Source organism: Ixodes scapularis, unplaced genomic scaffold (genome assembly GCF_016920785.2).
Source record: "Ixodes scapularis isolate PalLabHiFi unplaced genomic scaffold, ASM1692078v2 PGA_scaffold10__122_contigs__length_95168666, whole genome shotgun sequence".
In the NCBI taxonomy this organism is placed as follows: domain Eukaryota; kingdom Metazoa; phylum Arthropoda; class Arachnida; order Ixodida; family Ixodidae; genus Ixodes; species Ixodes scapularis.
The window spans coordinates 58,694,188-58,709,138 of record NW_024609836.1 but is presented as its reverse complement, the minus strand read 5'-3'; the positions used below and the strand labels follow the sequence as shown (position 1 = coordinate 58,709,138).

The window sequence follows — 14,951 nt, the reverse complement described above, 5'->3', positions numbered from 1 at the left end:
TTTCTGCCTTTTTACGCAAAACATTTCCCGTTCCGTCGTTCACCGGCAGAACACAAAAAACACTTTATAACTCTTGGCGAATGAAAACGCTTTTTTGACGTCACGTTTACAAACCTACTACCCGAGCTGCGAGTTAAAAAGGGTTACTCCACGACTTTATAGCCACGTGATAAGCAAGAGCAGTGCGAATATCGAGTTACTGAACGAAGCACAGTTAGTTTCGAAACTGTTTTCTAAAGCCACCTTCTCGGTTCTCGTACGCTCGCAGAGTTTAGTGCGAGTTTCTCAGCCGCCGGGAAGTTACGTCGGACGTAACGCTAGACACTTCGATCGTTTTAACAGAGCTGCAGATGCTACGAAGTTGGAGTTGAAGCAAGTCGGATGATCTGCGTGTGCTTACTCGCTATCGCCTAGTAGCTTGACTGAAGAATTAAGACAACAAAACGGGTGCCATCGGTCTCAAAGTTTCAAGGGTAAGTGCTGAGTAAAGCGTGCGAACTGTTTTTGAATTTCGTGGGGCGGCGGAAACCAAAGCGCGTTGTTTTAATGCATGTTACGAGTTTTCTTTTTTCCGCGAACAGTTATCTTATAAACATTCTACATGGTCATGTGTTTGTTGTGGGGGACGATTACTCTTAGGAGTAAGAGTAAAGCTATACGCACTCCGGAGTGCGCTTCGGACGGAAATGGCTATACGCACTCCGCTTTTCTCGTATAAAAAGAGTGGACACAATGAGTTTCCTAAGCAGTGCCGTGGCATAGGGGTTAGGGATTCCGCTTCATACGCAAGTGGACGCGGGTTCGATCCGCGGTGGCCCTACTTTTTTTTTTTTTTTTTTTTTCTCAATCATTTTGTTTTGTCGGGGCATTTGGCGATATTTACAGTTCCTCTTTTGCGATGAACAGTAAAAAAAAAAAAAAAAAAAAAAAAAAAATCTAATGTTGTCGAGAAACTTTGCAGAACTAAATGGTATCGGACTCCCTTTCCGGAGGTGCGATCGGGGACAGCGGGGCTTGGATTGCCGGCTGGACGCCGCGAAGCGGCGTGTACTGGTTACGCTTTGTAATTAGCAGCCGATACTGTCGCCGCGAAGCGGCGTGAACGCAGGCGGGGGGCTGTGTTAACGAGCGCCCCAGTGATTCACGCGCCGTTCGAAAAGGGTGGCCCGAGCGGCATGATCTCTCGGAGGAGTGCGTATAGCCATTTCCGCGCGAAGCGCACTCCGGAGTGCGTATAGCTTTACTCTAGGAGTAATGCTATATGCACTCCGGAGTGCAGCTCGGCCGGAAATTGCTATATGCACTACGTATGTCTCGTATAAAATGAATGATCACAAGTTTTCTAAGCGGTGGCATAGCGTAGGGGTTAAGGTGTCGCAGATCGGGGACAGCGGGGCTTGGGTGGTTAACCAGTACACGCCGCGAAGCGGCGTGTACTGGTTAACTTTTCTAATTATCAGCCGCATACTGTCGCCGCGAAGCGGCGTGAACGCAGGCGGGGGGCTGTGTTAACGAGCCCCCCAGTGATACACGCGCAGTTCGAAAAAGGGTGGCCCGAGCGGCATGAGCTCTCCGCGTAGTGAATATAGCAATTCCCGTCCAAAGTGCACTACGTAGTGCATATAGCATCGCTCTTAATCTAAAAGCGCGGGGCGAGGTTAAGCTAGGTTAGGTTAGGCGAGGTTAGGCTAGTTAAGGTTGAGATAAGCTACGTTAGGCTAAGTTAGATTATTTCGCAGGACGCAGGAGCGTTGGAAATGTTTGGTAGATGGGACGGCGACGGGGGAAAGGGATTTCTAAAATTGTTTGTTAGAAACATTTAAAATGTCTAATTACAACTTGGAAGTTCGAACCGCCCTTTTAAGCTGTTCCCATGTCAGCGTTGTTTTGTACCTTTAACTGGCAAACTACTCCAAGTGAATCATAGACGTGTTGGTACTCCTGGTAAGCTAGTTTACCAGCCATTGATCGGCAACGTGTTGTGCTGTGCAGCAGCCCCACCATGTCGTTCCCCAATAAGGAGCAGAGACAGAAGTGCTGGGATTCTAGGGACCGCTACTGGGAATGCCTCGATCGCAACCCTGATGACCCCAGCCCATGTGCCAAAATCAAGGCCGAATACCAGTCCCTGTGCCCGAGCCAGTGGGTAAGTGTGCCTCCACTGCTTCTGGAACGTGACATTAACCCGGAGTGTGCCTTAGATTTTGTTTAAAAGTCTTTAAAAAAATTAGCAGCACTTTCTGTCTCTCTCTCTTTCTCTCTCTCTGCTCATACCAGGTAGTCACTTAACAGTGCGCAATTAAGCATGAACCAGTAACACATTCTTCAGAATTGCCACGTACAGTGTGTCTTCCCCCCAAGATTTAGCATCTTATTCACTGAAAAAACAAACCATGTGTAGCCGAACACTTATCTCCGCCCAGATGTAGCGCTAGTGGTCAGGACCAGGTGCCAAAGCTTAAAAACTAACCATTACCTTATTCAAAAGTTACAAGTTATTTTATGAAAATTTAAAAGGAAAATGGGGCACGTTCTTGGTAACTTGTGCCATACAGGTCCACGTATCCAAGGGCTTCGTCAGTCGTTATTTTCCCATTGCATTTTTCAGAAAATCACCTATGCGAAGCGCAAGTTTGTCCGCCCCCTTTTTCGAGGGTTGTGGTGACGTCAGAACGCCGAGCTCTGATTGACTTTGATTGAAGGATAGTGGGTAGACCTCAAGGTAGCTTGCTTTTTTTAAAATTTTATTTAGAGGATACTACAGGCCATTGAAGGCCCAAGTAGGTGTAAGATACAACATATACATTCACACATACAACGAAAGCAAATAACACGACATTTGAGGTCTACCCACTGTCCTTCAATCAGAGCTCGGCGTTTTGACATCACCACAACCCCTGCAAGAGATGCAGACGAACTTGCACTCCGCATAACTTTTGAGTAAGATAACTGTTCTGAAACTTTGATACCTGGTTCGGGCCGCAAGCTCTACATTTGGGTGGAGAATATCAATATTTGGCAATGCATAGTTTACTTTTGCGGTGAAAAAACAACAGGAAGCTTTATTTTGGGGTGGACACCCTGTATAGTGTATCCAGGGAGAACACAGCCATTCTCTGTGCTTTCCAAGGTTATTCCTATTCCGATTGCTTGTCTAGCAACCAGTGTTAAAGCAAGACAATCTTTTATAAGGCCATTTCATTCCTTCTGACCAGTGCCTTTTTCAGTGTTTGTGGATATGGCACACATCGTACTCACTTCTCAAACCAACAAACATACCAATTGCTTGGCTGTGGACCAATTTGCTATCGTTGGAAACGTTTGGATGATCCATCTCAATGAAAATTTCATGTTTTTTTTTTATTTAATTTTTTTTCTTTTATCTTTAGGTAAAGCATTTCAATCGCAAGCGGGAGTACCTCAAGTTCAAGGACAAGATAGAGAATGAAGGGTACGACCCCCTGGACGAGAGTTCGTCCCGGCCCAAGAGCTAGGCGTGGCCTTGTCCTACCCTAGCTACTGTACATAGGTCGTAGAAAGAACACCTGACCAGTCGAGCGTGTGATCATCCTGCCGCTTGGCTGTTCCCTGCAGCCCGTGTTGTTCACTCCATGCTTGCCTGGCTCATGTAACTTGCCTGGTCACCTCATTGCAATAAATTTTTTTTTTTTTCTACACGACATATTATTTTTGTTTTGGGGTCTAAAAAAGAAAACTTGCTCGTTGTCGGTTGGTATGTCATCAGAGTCAACGGTTTTCTGCCATATTGTGAAGGCTAAAAAGTCTGTTGCGGATTAAGAAAAACTGAGCTCACCATATGGTTCACGATTTCCTCCTCTCCAGCATTCAGTTAGTAGAAAAAGTTGAGGGCTTTGCGGAAGGAGCCCAAGACAGTGGAAATAGTTTCATGCTGCAAGCAAGAAGACTGAAAGCTCCTCCCTGACATTGTCTTGTTGGTGACCCTATCACTGCAGAGTTCTACCTATAGGTATTAGGTAGAGTGGTTTAGTTAAGGCACAAAACTGGAATTTGGGTTTTCGCTGCTTCCTGTGTCGAATTCTTTTCTTTCATATTACACCCTTTATGTTGTTCAAAGTGATTCCCTCGATCATTTCTACGATAAGATTGAGAAGCTCTGGAAGTTACTCTGTCTAAAAGTTCCTTATGCATGCGTAAAATACTTCCCTTCCCCCCCCCCTCCCCCCCCCCCCAGGTTCTAACACAGATTTCTGGCTTCTATTGCTCGAAACACCAATTTCAAATTGAAGCAGCACGGAAAGCAAAGTCTCAAAAGTATTTGTTTCCACATCTGTCTGGTAACTATCACTTACACATGTGTAAAATAAGATGACCCCCCCCCCCCCCCCCCCCCTTCCACTTTTTGTTTTCTTTTTGGACAAAGTGACCATGAATGGTTTAGCATGAAATAACCAGCATGATGCAGTCAACTTTCATTGACTACATGAAAATTGGAACTTTGGTGTCATCAGTTACTGCCTTCGGCGACATGCTAAGAATGCAGCAAAAGTTCTGCCTCCAGAGCACACACCTGCAGCCTTCCGCTAGGTTTTGGCTGGGCATGTGACAAAGTCTTATCAAAGGCCGAAATCTCACATTGGAGGCAGATATTCTATTGAATTCTTAACCTGTCGCCGACTAATAAGGGGCACGAAATGTACGCACATTTGATTTGCTCCACGGCCGTCTTCCTCCCAACTCTGAACCAATCGAGTTGTATGCTGGACTTGTCGTCGGTTTGGTCGTCGCGTTTGTCAAACAGTTTTGCACCTGTTCAGGTTTATCACTAAGCTATATCGCTGCGTTGGGCCGGTGTCAAAATCACACAGAGGTTTTTGCATGTTCTTTTTGACTGGCGCTCGCAAAATTCCTGTGGTGGTTGGGCAAGTGGCAAGACTCACCTTTTGTTTTTACAATTCTGGATCGGTGCATCCTTGGTGCCTTATGGCGGTGGTCTCGGGGTATCATTAAAGTGATTGGCATGTATGACACCATTCTTTTTTCCTTGTGCTGTTTGTCTTGCATTGTATCATGCTATGCCCTTCTAACAACCTCAGATGCTCATAATTGTCAGTCCATTCCTCTTTTCTCACCTAACCACTTGTGCTGCATTGTCCGTACAACGCGATACTTCAGGTCTTTGACTCAAATACTCCCCTGATAATTGGGGAGTATTTGGGAAGATGGGGAACATTTTAGGGAACCTGGCCTCTGTACACTAGGAATCCAGGAAAATAGGGAGGGACGTAATTAACTTTAGTGCTTGCCATTTCTATCAAGCACGTGCCAAAAATTGCCAACCTCTGCTTTCCAAATACATACTACTATAACGCTAATTGAAATTTGGCTTGTCCTCAAGTGATTGCAGCGTTGATAGCCAACACTCCACTATTTTCATAAACAAATCGGAAGAATCTGGGAGGGTTGAGACAGATTGAAGTAATTGTTCTAGTTGAATCAGCTCCTGGAAAAAGAGACTTTCAGTGCAACCCTACAGCTATGTAGTGGTTTCAGTCTGGGCAAGTGGGGGAACTCTCGAAAATGGATTGTGTCATTGCTCGAAATAGTTTTGGAAGGAGTCGGTGAGCGAACCTCCCAAAAACAGGGGAAAATGTGTTTCTGAGAAGCACTCGAGTTAAGGTAAGTGGTGAATGGTTGCTTTTTTATATCACTAGAATCATTTTGATTTTAGCTAAGTGTAATTCTGAACATTGAATTAACCCCTTGCCTGTGTCACTTGTGCCACCCCTTTCGGACCATAAAGCCCGACCGTGAGAGTGTGACTTGCATTTCGGTTTCAGCGCTTGTTTAGAGTGCACTCTGCCAGATGGCAAAACCACCCCTGTTGCTCCATTTAACTTGGGCAGTTTGCTCGTTTGTTTTGCTGTTTGACAGAGAAAAAACACTCGATTTAGCCAAGAAAAAAAAAAAATGTTTGTGAGCGTTTATGCTAAAACCACATGGCCTTGGCACGGAGGTCCGCTTTAGCTGACGAAAAAATAGAAAACCTTTTTAAAGGGGATCAATGCTCAGACAAATGTGAAGACAAATCCTTCAGTCTTTCCGATTTTAAGAATCTGACGATAGTTTGATGGGTAGCGACAGGAGAGATGAAAGCATTCCATCAACTTCGGCGTCTGCACGTCGGTAACCGGACAATAGCTCACCGGACAGAAGCTCACCCGTTTTTTCACAGACCCGGACAAAAGCTCACCTCATTCTTTTTTTTTTTTTTCTACCCGGAGGCGATGGACATAGCACCACTTTTAGGAAAATTGGCATCCCATCCCATGGAAAGGTGTCGAAAGATAAGCCATAACAGGCAGGGAAGCAACGGTTTGGGACCAAAATTTAGGTCGCTGAAACTGAGTGGAGCTGATAAGATACTCAAGGTACGCCGGAGCACCCTTGTGCCACGCCCAAGAAACTGTGAACCGAAGCTTTTGAACCCAAAGAGTGACCGAAGAAGCAAAGCCGCCCTTCTGTAACCTCGCTTTTCCTTTGTGCTTATGTCACGCTAAACACGCATATGAAGGTTAGGCACAATGTCTCTTCAATACTAATGCATGAGGCTGATTGGATGCCTACAGGAAAGTCAGGCGCTCGTTGCCACGGCATTGACACAAGCCCGGGGAGAGGCACCGCCAGAGAAGCGGGTGCAAAAACCACTCTGCACCTGCAGAATCGTCTGAAAAATATTTTCGAGGGGTTCCCGTACACCCAGATTTACCAAGACTGCTGGAGCTGCTAAGGGACTGCATTCACTTCTGACCAGTCGATAATTAAACCTGTTTCTACTCTAATTAACAAACCATGCGCCTGTCACATTTATTTAGCGTTGCATTTTAGTGTTGCACGCATGCACCTAAATTGTCCGCACTCATGTTAAGACCAACATGAAATTTTCTCTTGGTGAGCTTTTGTCCGGGTCTGTGAAAAAATGGGTGAGCTTTTGTCCGGTGAGCTTTTTTCTGGGATTCCTGCACGTGAGTGAGACTTGGACCAGTAAGATACGACACCTGAAAGTTGAGAAAATGTTTGCTTTATTTTAATGCAAATTGCCTGTTTAAAATAAAATTTTGCTGTACATTCCTTGAAGAAAAAAATGAGTGGGCAAGGGGTTAGCTAATTTATGCAAGATATAAAAAAAATCATGTTGAAAAAAAATTATGGCACCTCTTATTGCGCTTGGAAACTGCTACTATTTTGAATACAATCTCTAATTAATATTTTCTGAAAGAAAATTAGACAGACAGGATGGTTGAAGGATAAGAACATCACATGTTCCCTGCAAGAGCTAACTGAATTTTTGTAGCCAACAATGATTGGGAGTAAAATTACTGTAATTGAAGTAGAAATCACATTATATATTAAAATTTCATATATCTAGACATTAAAAGCACAGATTCCACCTCCTCACGTTTGTAATACACTTTCATAGCAACTGCATCGATTCCTTTGCCTAGAACAGCATATCGCATCATATATAAAGACAAAGCTAAAAAAAAACTAATAATGCTTCTTCCACAAACAATATTTGCATGCTTTACCACAATCTCCCAATGACAAGAGAAAAGCACTTTAAGTTGAAATGGTAGGAAATTTTGAAGAGGCTGGAAATTTTAAAGTACAACTAGGCTATTCATAAGTCAAAGGAATACACCAGTATTTTAGGTCTTATAACATCTTCACCCATTTTTAAAGGTAAGACTTGTTCCCTGAAATGCTTAAAATGTTTTCTGACAAAACAGAATCAACTATGGGTAGTTTTGTTTTTGCTGGCAGCAAAGTTTTAAAGTTACCTTGACCTCATTTTGTTTTGTTTAAATTGTGCAGTGCTACATATAGTGTTTTTTATTGCAATGTCAAAGAATCTCAGAGAAGCGACTGCAATTTAATATTTAAAACAACTTGATGGCCAAGTATGTTGCCCCCCTACTGGTAACAATATGCATGTTGAAACGATTGAGTATGCTTGCTCAACAGGACACAGCGTGCAATAGCGCAGGGATCGTCTTCCCACGTCTGCAAACCTTGCAATAACTGCTGTGTTCCACTCATGCCAACTACAACATGGTTATTTCTTCTAGGAGAAGTCTTGGCAAGACAGAACTCCTCCTCGACCCCGGAGACAGTCAGGAGAAGCTAAAAAGAGCGGTCACTTGATGGAAGACAGCCCTCCGTATAGATCGCCACAGTCTTTCAAACCTATTCAGTACAAAACCTGATTTTATCGAAATAAAATGCAGCACTTCCTCCTTTAGGACGTCTGCGCAATTACATTTTGAAATCTAATTTTGACCAATTTAGTCAGATTCTTTCGGCGGTGGACGTTTCCTTTCCTCCTTCGGGAGGAAGGGAAACGGCCACGTTGATAAACGAGAACGGCTTCTGCAACCTAAGCTAATTTTACGTCAGACTCTCTGACTCGTTTGGGAAATTCACCTCAACAACTTCCAGACGCTCCTAAACCTATCCAGAGGCCCTATGCTACATCGCAGGACCAAGGGATCGGGACAACACGGTCTGCTGCGATTGGTCAGCACCGCGCCGCTGACCAATCACAGCAGACGGCGTTGTCCCAGTCCCTTGGTCGCACGATGTAGCATAGGGCCCCTGCTAGTACATCTTCGTTCATACCAAGGGAATGCTACAACAGACGTTTGGAACAAACCACAGACTTCTGTACGAGGTACACTCTTTGACACCGTTAGCACAAGCAAGCAGTCCTCAGTTTGATCCTTTTTCCACTAGGTATTCCGGGACTGTCATCAAAACAATTAGTACAGTGGTCGAAAGTGCTCAATTGGGGTACCAACTCAAGCGGTAAATTTTTATGCCCACCCAGTGCCCTTACAGCGTAAAATGGAAGAAAGCGCCGAAGTCATCTTTGCGCTAACAGTGTCGTGCAGTGTATATCACGTGTAAATACATGTTTGCTAAAAACGAATCATTAATACTATAACAAGCAGACTAGTTGTAACAATAGTTCTTCTCAAGCCCGTCTTGCTGCAACCAATCTCGTCAAGAAGCTAAGATGTAGTCATTACCACTTCTCTTAGAGCCCTGGCAATAAAGAACTTCAACAACAAGACAATGTCGGACAATCGCTGCATTTTTATTGCACATTGATTGCACATACAAGAGCGTCTTCTTGTCCACTTTGAAAGCGAGATTCCGCTCCGGGGATCTCTGCTTTCCTTTGTACGACGCTACATCCAATCTTGTTAAATTACAAAAAAAAAAAAAAAAAAAGTGGATTGTGCCAGGACAAGCTTATGTACAGAATGTGTTCCATTAGATTCACACACAGTTATGTGCAAATGGCATCCGTTTACAAACGGCAGAACCGTAGCTTCCGCGGATGACCGGACTGGGACTCGCAAGCTAAACGTCAAGGTCGTCTTTGCCCTTAGACAGTCTTTAAGCGTACATTGCACCCACTCAAAGTTGGAAGGCATGCTCTAAACACCCTCGCAAATTGCCAACATGTCTCGGTTGTGCCAAGTCGTCCTCGAAAATCCCATAGTCTCGTCCGAAAACCGGTATCGTAAAGTTGAAACAATAAAGGGCCGCCACTTACAGCGTCGGAGCTTTAAGTACATATGTACAGTATGGAAAAGAGAAACCGTCCACCGCAAGAAATACATCCCTTTAAGCTCGCGTCGAAAAATGGCACCTCTTTAGGAAAGGTGTTCCAGACAAACGTGTGGACCGCTTAACCCGCACGTTACGCGATCCAAATCGAACGAGCTGGCAACTCTGGGACAATCTCATTCGCTCCTTCTGAAAGACACGGCTCAGGGAGATTGGAGTTCGAACTCGCACCCTTGGGGGAAGAGCGTGCGGTGCACCGTGAACGCGCGAACGAGGCTTGTCCGCGCATTAAAAGAACGGTGAGACACGAAAAAATATGTCCGTCGTCGGCGAGCTCACACAAACGTCTTTCTCCGACGGGTTGAAACAACCGTGCAAGTGGATCAGACGTTGCTCGCGGCGGACGAGCAGTCTACATTATGTACAGTGGTCGTCGTACGCCAGAAGCGATAGAGACGTCCCCATGACTGCGGTGTGTGTTAAGTACACCCGGCGGTGCTGTACAGAACTGGTGCTCTGTGCACGGCGGTAGTTCCACCAAAATACACGGACGTTAGAAACGCACACAAACTTGGCCCCTTTTCGTGTTCTTCTGGATTGAGTATGTAATACTATAGGTCAGATAATGGCAACATGTAAAATAAAGGAGGGAAACAAATCGACTCGCATGTCTCGATAATAAAACTATACTCCGCTTGGCGTTAAGTACGACTGCAGCCAATGCCAGGATCCGATGGAGCCAATCGAGCGGCGGCAAAAGGGTGTCATCGCACCGCTCGCCGTCTTTGTGCGTTTGCCAGTGTTGCACGAATATTCGAAATTTCGAATGGTTTCGAATAATACGCTATTCGATACGTGCTTTGAGATGAACCGCAACATTTATATTTTTTGAAAAGCTGATCACGGTGGGTTAGCCACGTCGAGCAAGCTTCTCACTGACCACAGGTGCACCGCAAAGAAGCAACACCTGCAAACGCGAGCCCCGCGGGTCTTGCTTCTCCGCAGTGCGACGAAGCTTGGTAAGAAGCGCGCTCAACGAAGTAACCCGCTGCGACAAGCACTTCGAAAGGTAACAACGTTGCAGTTGCGTGTTTTCGAGAAAGGCACACTTTCGATTGGAATGGTGCACACACGCACCTGGTGTTATTAAAAAAAAAAAACCAGAAACTTTGTGAATGTCGATATCTACATTGCAGCAAAATTTTCAAAATTAAACTGTGGCCGTCATGCAAGAGTATACGTTAGGCAGAGATGCCCCAAAAACCAGCATTAATCATTCACAACATTTTTTTTTTTTAATTCAAGAGAGAGTAAAGAATATTTGCACATAGCAAGATTTATAAATCTCCTCAATTAGGTATAGCTGGCCACCTCTATAGGTTTAATTTGATGTTAAATCCGTCGTTTACTCGCTATCCCAAGGAACCAGACTTTTTGAGGTCACAGCCTAGTTGGATGAAAATGAGCTCATAAATGGACAAAGAGAAGTTTGGGAAAAATTTTCACGAGTTTAGCTGGGTTTCCTTTTAAGCATGGTGCAACAGTTGTGAAAGGCTCAGAGAAACTACTTGATATTTGATTAGAAAATATTCGGCCTAAACTGCTATTCACTTCAAACTGGAAATCCACTATTCGCACATGACTAGTGTTTGCCATCGCCGGCCAAATTAATCATGCACAGTGAACACGTTGCGATCCAGCAATTCTTTCTGCACATGATTGTTTTATACCTGGTCATAGCAGATGTACAAAGACGCCGCCGCCGCGACAGTGCACTTTTTCTGCTGATGGATTGACTCCATCAAGACCAAATGTAGCTTTGGCCACGGTTGGACTTGGTGCGAAACGGAGAATAGAAGGCAAAAAAAATCTGTCCCGTTCGTTCGCGAAGCCCAAATGAGCCTCTGATGCGAGGCTAAAAGCAAAGGAGTGTCGCGTCAACCAACTAGACAAGAGGAAAGAGAAGAAAAAAGCCTTAGGCTTAGGGCAGACCAAACACAAAAGAATATGCAACAATCTCTGTCAGCAACAAGCAAGACCTCAAATGATAAAAGAACGAAAATACCCTTTAAGCAAAGCAGGAGAGCACATAACTGATTTGAATATGTGACACTAGTATGTGACTACTAGCATGAAATGATCCAATGCCTCGGTTACACGACGTCACGCTCCACCGTTTCTCGACATGCTGAATTGCGGGAAGAAAAAATGCGAAGGACCAAAGAGGAAACGTTTGTGCTCGACCTAAATAACTTAACACATGTACACAGACATGCACACGCACGCAAAATAAAAAAGAAAAGGAAGGAAGAGAAGATTCTGCAGAAACAGCACCATGAACATAGCACCCTTCCACTCCTTTGTCCACCAAACAAAACACTTTCCTGTACCAAAATAACCTGTCGAAAAAAAAACGAAGCTCCGATGATCACAGTTCCACGTACGAAAGAGCATTCGGCGCCTTTTTCCAGAAGAGAAACAGAAGATGCGCGCCATTCTAGTGGACGCACAGCAGGCTCCGAGGGCTCGTGCCAGAAAAACACAAACTTGCTGCCGTCAACGAAGGGAGTTGACAACCGCAGTAACAGGATTAACAATGGCCTTGGTGAAGTTTGGACACGCCGATCTCTACTACAGGACAGGCGTGTCAACCTCGATAACAATGTAAAAAAAAAAAAAAATCAGTCGTTCGTGTGTAAGCGGAAAAATCAGAACGGGGTGAAGAACTGAATGGTGCCCACGACAGAGTCAATTCGGTACAGGCGGTGAACTGTGGCTCTGTGACGCAGACATGGCTTGTTGATCTGTAAGGAGACGGAAACGGCATTTGGGTGAGGAAACCGAGTGCACGGCTTTCGAAGTAACAAAACACGGTAGGTAAGCTAATAGTAATTCATTAAAACTCCACGTACGAGGCAAAATCGCGATAGAAAAGACTTTCCCAAAAGGTGAACTCGACCACTACCGTAGAATACCGCGCATCCGCCCATTCCACACTAAGCGCCCATAAACAAATTTCTAACATCTGAGAAAATAGGCACAGTACATTTATACATAAAAATGATGATTAGACAAGTGCCCATCCCCCATTTTTTCGCAATTATCTCTCAATTTTGAGTGGGCGCTTGCCCGGTATTTTACGGTATGCACGTTTTAGAAGTCGAGACATGCATGTGCTGGTGGTGAGAGGGCTTCGGCAGGTCTGCTTTCCCACAGCGCAGCGACGTGGTTCATTGAAGCCAGTACAATGGGGCAGTATTTTACTGCTTTGCATCGGTGCACTGCGGCAGAGCATCTCGGTTGACTAGAAAAGTTTACTCTGACTTCTGGTTAAGAGTTATAGGTTGACCCCACTTTCAAATAGCGGTTCTGCAGAAAACAAACGTTAACCATATAAAAACTGTACCGTACGGCTCTTTGCCGTTCATGTCATCTTTTGCGTGTTGTTTCCTGTTTTCTGACTGAAGATACGTTTTTCGGCATTCTGAAACTTTGAAATACCTCTGGAACATGGGTTCTCAAACTGGGTTCCGCAGAACACAGGGGTTCCGCGGAGTGCTCGCTTGGGTTCCGCGAGTACAGGAACTGACTGAACCCGGCACCATATATGAGGCTGGCCCTAAGCGTGACTGAGCCCAGCATCGATTCGCCGTTGCGAGCAAGGCAACCCCACCCTTCACACTAATATGTATACTGTCTTTCATTGTAATCCCACCCTTCAGTCTAATATGTGTTCCGCTCTTTATTGTTTTATGTGCGCAATGAATATTTTGTGAACTCTTCTATTGAAAAGTGTATTTAGGCAGAAAAACAGCGGGGAAGGGGGGGGGGGGGGGGGGGGGGGGGGTTCCTCGGCATCTCTTTAAAGGTTGCTGGGGTTCCCCAAGACCAAAAAGTTTGAGAACCCCTGCTCTAGAATTTTTAAGCCTCCGAATACTAGTCCTGTTCAATTTGAAGCCTGAACCGAATATAGAGTGTCTTCGACGTCTGGGAGTTTAGGAGTATTTGCAGAACCCCCCTTGCCAGATCTCTCCTAATGCCGCGCGTGGCAGCATTAGGCCCAAGTGCCTCGCAGTTAAACCGCGCAGCCAATTGAAATGCGTGTTCGCCGCACGCTCACCTGTGAACGGAAAGGAGCCCTGCTCGCCGGCGGAAGTGGACACTGTGGCCGGTCGAGGGCGAGGGAAGTGGTGGTGGAGGTGCGGGGAGGAACCGCTGTCACTGTCCAGCAGTGCCGCCGCCAACGTCGATCCCATCGATGGAGAACCGCCCTCTGCTCCGGCCGGCCCGGCTGCCGACGGGGAGACGCAACGAAACGACGCTCAGTCTTTGGAATATTTCACTCGCTCTTCCCTGCCCGTTGCCGCAGGCTGCTGCAATATCCCTCGTCACTACTCGCATTTTTACCTTTCTCGAGCGTGCCTTCATCATCCTATGGTTAACCAAATGCACCACTTTCAAGAGGCCACTCAATTTATCACTTGCACACACCCACTGAAGCGCCAGTAGCCTCCGGTCGACAGAAAGTGTGAAGCAGTTGCGCAACGCAACTTTACGCTCCACGACTGGACCATAGTGGAATAAAAGGATCTAAGCAAGCTAGCCTTCACTTTAGTTTCAATGATGGGACAGACCGGTAATGTCGGAAACTGCGATCAGTCAAGGCACAAGAACGACCGACACTGCTGACGCTCGATCCAGACCTAAAAAAAAACTCTTTGCACTACGCCAGAAATTATGATTCTCGCCCTTTCTTTTAGTTCTTGCTTCAATCTACAAAACTCGCAGTTATCACACTACACCGCAATCACCATAGCCTCCATTGAACGTTTCACAGATCGACCACTCACCCGATCTGCGGAGCTGGAGGGGGCTCTTGGCCGGAGCCGGTGCCAGCACCTTGGAGGCAAACTCCTCGAATGACGTCGGCTCCTTGTAGTTCTGCACAATCGTCTCCAAGGCTTGAGCTCGCTGCTCGTAGCTAGAGTGCACGCAGCTCAGGAAGCGCCTCGAGCACGCGACTAAAACCCGCTTTTGGGCTCCCACATCACTTCAAAGTATCTCCACGCCAAAGCTCGTCACATTTCTAGCTTTCATCCGACGTCTTAAGTAACAGCATCAGTCGTTATTAGCTTACTAGAGTTACTGACAGGATAAGAATGACAGGGAGGAGGCTTCAGCGTCTGGTAAGCCTCAAGCGCGCACACACAGCAAAGTGCTGCGAAAGGCAACAATCGGGTGTTCTAGAAAAGTGCCCTGCCATTCTCTGTATCAAATTTATATTCTTCACTTTCTTCGTTAGAGAGTTTACCACCTTCTTTACTGTCCACTTCACT

General features: G+C 45.6%; 2 protein-coding genes across 4 annotated transcripts in view; one reads left to right on the top strand and one right to left on the bottom strand.

Annotated features, from left to right (window-relative positions):
* Positions 1–87: 87 nt before the first annotated feature.
* On the top strand, positions 88–8,298 carry LOC8044008 (cytochrome c oxidase assembly factor 6 homolog). 3 transcript variants are annotated; one of them, XM_029993771.4, is made up of 4 exons: positions 88–473; positions 1,996–2,146; positions 3,390–3,451; positions 8,109–8,298. In XM_029993771.4, the coding sequence occupies exons 2-4, from the start codon at positions 2,003–2,005 to the stop codon at positions 8,182–8,184; spliced, it is 282 nt and encodes a 93-aa protein (XP_029849631.1). In that variant the 5' UTR covers positions 88–473; positions 1,996–2,002; the 3' UTR covers positions 8,185–8,298. The 3 variants fall into 3 exon arrangements, with proteins under 3 accessions (XP_029849631.1, XP_029849629.1, XP_042144402.1); XM_029993769.4 differs by having other exon boundaries at positions 100–473; positions 1,993–2,146; XM_042288468.1 differs by lacking the exon at positions 8,109–8,298 and having other exon boundaries at positions 184–473; positions 1,993–2,146; positions 3,390–3,680.
* Positions 8,299–9,117: 819 nt separating this feature from the next.
* The window catches only part of LOC8044009 (ral GTPase-activating protein subunit alpha-1), an 85,758-nt gene continuing 79,924 nt past the window's right edge, over positions 9,118–14,951 (bottom strand). Inside the window, exons 42-44 of the mRNA XM_029993773.4 lie at positions 14,466–14,596; positions 13,736–13,906; positions 9,118–12,419 (exon numbers count right to left, since the gene is read on the bottom strand). Coding sequence (XP_029849633.3) covers positions 12,364–12,419; positions 13,736–13,906; positions 14,466–14,596 — 358 coding nt within the window. The 3' untranslated portion in view covers positions 9,118–12,363. The remainder of the gene's footprint in view (positions 12,420–13,735; positions 13,907–14,465; positions 14,597–14,951) is intronic.